The 4,884-nt window shown below is 28.9% G+C and overlaps 1 protein-coding gene across 1 annotated transcript; it reads left to right on the forward strand.

The window, feature by feature from the left end:
• Positions 1-2,939: 2,939 nt before the first annotated feature.
• Positions 2,940-4,405, forward strand: LOC110661436 (F-box/kelch-repeat protein At3g23880-like). The gene has a single exon (XM_058147562.1). It carries the CDS (start codon positions 3,008-3,010, stop codon positions 4,208-4,210), a length of 1,203 nt encoding a protein of 400 aa, XP_058003545.1. The 5' UTR covers positions 2,940-3,007; the 3' UTR covers positions 4,211-4,405.
• Positions 4,406-4,884: the final 479 nt, after the last annotated feature.

Here is a 4,884-nt window from a genome sequence, read left to right on the forward strand (position 1 = left end):
ACCCATCATGAGTATTAAATTTCAAACCCGAACCTGTCCAAAATCCGATTATATACTATCCAAATCCGTCCTATTAGAGTTCGGTCGGATCGGGTACCTGTAAAAACCCGACCCGTTGCCATCCCTAGTTACAATGAAAAAAATTTTATATTTCAGAAGGTGTGAATTAATGGAAAGGAAATGAGAGGTAATGTATATTTTTTAGGATAATTTACTATTTCGTCCTTAGGTTTTGACCGATATTACGATTTGATTCTTATATTTTTGAAATTGAACGATTTAGTCCCTTATGCTTCCATCAAAATCGGGGGTCATTTTGTCTAATATTGTCTTTATTTTAAGTGAAAAGGCAAATATATCCTTTATTCAATTAAAAAAAATTTACTATCTGGTCCCTGAATCTTGATTGATATTACAACTTAATCCCTATATTCTAGAAATTGAACATTTTAGTCCTTGTATTTGATAATTGCTGAAATTATTAGAATTTATTTTTTTCTTATTAACTTTGTCCTTACTAAAATTTTTTCTTGAATTCTTTTATAGAATAGAAAGAATTAATTTATTTGATAACAATTAATTTTAATTGATGGGAAACATAAGTGAGACTGAATTGTCCAATTTCCAAAATATAGGAAATTCCAAATAGTAAAATTTTTTTTAATGAATAAAAGGTATATTTATCATTTTATTTAAACTAACAACAATATTGAATGGAAAGACCTCTAATTTTGAAAGAAGCAAAAGTGAGGGATTAAATCGTTTAATTTTCAAAATGTAGGAATCAAGTTATAATATCAATCAAAATTCAAGAATTAAATATTAAATTTTCCTATTTTCTAATGTTTAAACAGGGGTGAAAAATGCTTAATTTATAAAATGTATAATTTATAAAATGTATAAATTCCTATTTTCTTTTCTTTTTTTTTTTTTCTTTCCCTTCGTCTCCCTCAATCCAAACATTTCCTTCAACCCAAACAAAGGTAATGGTACGTTTTGGTAGATTTCATCTAAATTCTTTGACACTTTTGCAGAACATGTTCTAATTTTCGGTCACTAGCAAATGCCTGCAGCTTCCAATCTCTGATTGCAATCCGTCCGTATCATCAAATTGCTTACCAGTCTCATCTCTATGATTCAACTTACTCATTTTAACCAATTCCACAAACATTTTTCTTCTTCTCTTTCAAAACCTCTTCCTTATCCGTTGCAGTTTCATCTCGCTTCTTCATGTGCGAGATTTGGATGTCTCGGCTGCTTCACAAGCAGCTATCTTGCGATATCTATTATGTACGGATACACATTCCAGACTCTTACTTCTAATCATAATGATTGGCACCCAATCCTCCCTCCACATTGCTCAGATGAGATCAGCATTGGAATTGAAAAACGGTGCATTTTGGCGCAAGCTAAACTGTATTTATTATATATAAAGTAGGAAGTTTTCATTTGGTACTGTCGTGGTATTTTAAGAGGAGAGTTTGCTATGTGGACATATTTTTTATTAGTTTTGTCACATGGTACTTACCATATAGAAATTATTATATTTTATAATTATAGTAATTATTGTCTTTTGTGTTAAGTATTTAATTCTATTTTTAATTTCTTTTTAAATATTTTTATTATTATCATTGTTACCATAATTTTCATGACTTGAGAAAATAGGATTTTAAATCTATCACATTTATGTCAAGTGATAATTTTTAATTAAATTTATTGATGATAATTTTTTCTGTATTTTCTAAATAGTTGTAATATACAATTATTATATAATTTAATTTTTTAAATATAATTCTTAATTAATTTTATATTTCAAATTTAAATAATAAAAAAGTATTAATTATTAAATATAATTATCATTCATTATTATGAAATTTCCTAATTTTTAATTTGAAAACATCAATAGCAGTGAAATCAAGCCCACGTTTGGTTTAATGAAAAATCAAAATCATTCAATAAAATATTTTTGAACATATTTATTATTATTAAATTTAGTATTTAATTTTAAAATTTAATGAATATTATCATGACTTTTTAATTATTGACACAACTAATAGTTTAATTTCTTTTAAAATATTTGCCCCAATTAGAAAAAGCATCAAGGAATATTTAAATTTTTATGAGAAATTTATTATTAAATTTTCATTTAAATATGTTTAATTATTAAAGGTAATGTCTATTCATTAATTTTTTTCTTAAAAAAGAAAACTCATCATTAAATTTTTTCTTTATTTTTTAAATAGCTATAATATATAATTACTGAATATAATTATTACACATTATCATATTTCTTAACTTTTAATTTGAAAACGTTAATAGTAGTAAAATTAAGGTACGTGTTTACTTTAAAGGAAATTTAATACATAAAAGTTTTCTTTCTCTCTTTTATATATTTAATAAATTTTAATTTACTTTAATATTATTTTATTTTTATTATTTTAAAATTATTTAATTATAATAAATTATTATTATTATTATTATTATTATTATTATTATTATTATTATTATTATTATTATTTCAAATGGAGAATAACTCATGGCCATTAAAAAAATTTATAACTACTAAGGTTACTGATTTGTGAGTAATTATTAATTTATTTAGTTAAAATTTATTATTAGTATTTTAAAATTTTAATATTTTAAATAATAAAATAAAAATTCTTTTAATTAAAGAATAATATTTTTTAATTAATAATAATTTAATGATCTAATTAAATTTGATATAAAATTTTTCTGTCTCTGTATATGTAGGTTGCCATGCATGGTACAGGTATTTAGCTGTTTTACATATTTGAATGATTTTCGTTTTTCTTTGGGTGCCACGTGTGATTTTATTTTAGGTGGACGAATATGGCAGCCTGATAGAATTGGTAAAAAGACAATTCGTATACAACTGGAAGTTTCCATATAGGATGTCTTAGTGGATAAGAGCTCATGCGTCTCAATTTATATATCTAGTAAGAAGTGGGAATTCTTCTAAAATTCTCTCTTCTTCTAGCTACCTACCATGGATCTGCCAAAAGATTTGGTCCTCAACATCTTATTCAGATTACCCGTCATTTGTCTCTTCAGATTCAGGTGCGTTTGTAAATCTTGGTGTGCTATCTTTTCTGATCCAAATTTTATATATAAAAACCTACTCTCTGATTCTGATTCTGAAGATTTGAATGTCAATTCCCCTGTCCTTTTCAAACGTCAGGATTATGACTCCAGGTATTTTGTTTTTTCCTGCCTCTCCTGTGATACATTTGACATGTCTGCTCCTCAGGAGATACCATATCCAAAAGATATAATTGAAAAATGTTCATTTATTGACATTGTGGGTTCTTGCTGCAATGGCTTAATTTGTCTTCGTGATGTATATTACTCTGAGCATTTACGAAATGTATGGGTTGATAGTTATAACTATGACAGTAATATTGTTCTTTGGAACCCTACAACCACCGAAACTAAGATCCTACCTCAATCCAATGTTCCGCTTCCTCCTGACAGTTTTATTTCATTGGAAATAGTTGATTTTGGATTTGACGCAAGAACTAGTGATTGCAAAGTACTCAGGATTTTTGAATATGTATCTCTTGATTCCCAGTGGGGTTACCTGGTTGAGATATATAGCCTGAGGGATGATACATGGAGAAAAGTTGATGTCAATTTGAATTCTTGGCAATTGCCTTCCTATAAATATGATGATATTTATTATTATGGTAGAGGTCATACGGGTGCAAATGGTACATTTCATTGGTGGGCAAGAGAAGATAATTGGAAATATGTAATTGTGTCTTTTGAATTGAGCAAGGATGCTATCAAGACAACAGCTCTACCAGATACTATCAATCCTCGCAATTCTTGGCAGACAACTTTTTGCTTGAATGGCTATATTGCTCTGCCCTTCTGTGATAATAATCATGTTGAGTTGTGGGTATTGCTTGAATATGGTGTTAAAGAGTCTTGGACTAAATTATTCACCATAGCATGCCCTGAAAATGTGAGCCAGCCATTGGGATTTTCAAGTAATGGTAAGCTATTTCTTGCAACCTGGGAAGGACAGCTGCTTGTATGGAATCCTACTACAGAAGCAATTGTCCATATTCGAGTAAATGGAGTACCGGAAACCTTGCAAACCGTCACTTACATGGAGTCCTATATTCCATTGAAGATTGGAAACAAATTCAAAGATGAGCAAAATTCCAGAGAAGCAAATCAAAGTTGAAGGTCCTTTCATTAGAACTCTAGTGCTTGCTTTGATATCCCTTGTGCACCCTTTCTATTATGTACTTGATATGTCTCTAAATGAGTGCCTTTTATCCAAGTAGTAATCATATTTTCAATCCTCAACTATTTTCTTTTGTATTGGCTTTATAATACAGTCTTAATAGTTTGTTGCAATTAATTTTCTCTTCTTCCATCTTCTTCCATTAATTATCGTTGATAAGTTAATAAAAAGTTTTCTATAGTACTTTTAATTAATTTGAACTTCCTCAAGTTATTACCTCTCTCATTTATTTTTATTTTTTTTATTGGACATGACTAGACTGTGTATATGCACATAACAGTGTTACCTTGTTACCGTCAAAATCAGGTCCTTCGCAATTCTGAGGACTTCGGCCATGCTTGTTGACTGGCCATAGGCCATGCACCGTGAAATTATCATCTTTAATGGGCTTGGTATGTGAAGCAGATTTGCAACCAGATGGTGGTTACACCATGACCAGATAAAATGAATCGTAGTTATTCACACTTGCAGCAAACATAAAATCATGCACAGTAGGTAAGATGAAAACAATAGCCGGCACCATCTTCTTCACCTATATGGTTTTGAAGAATGAGCAGCGGTATATATAGGGAACAGAGGAGTGCAAAGAGTGAAATAAAAGTCTGTTCATG

Source organism: Hevea brasiliensis, chromosome 1, assembly GCF_030052815.1.
Source record: "Hevea brasiliensis isolate MT/VB/25A 57/8 chromosome 1, ASM3005281v1, whole genome shotgun sequence".
Classification (NCBI taxonomy): Eukaryota; Viridiplantae; Streptophyta; class Magnoliopsida; order Malpighiales; family Euphorbiaceae; genus Hevea; species Hevea brasiliensis.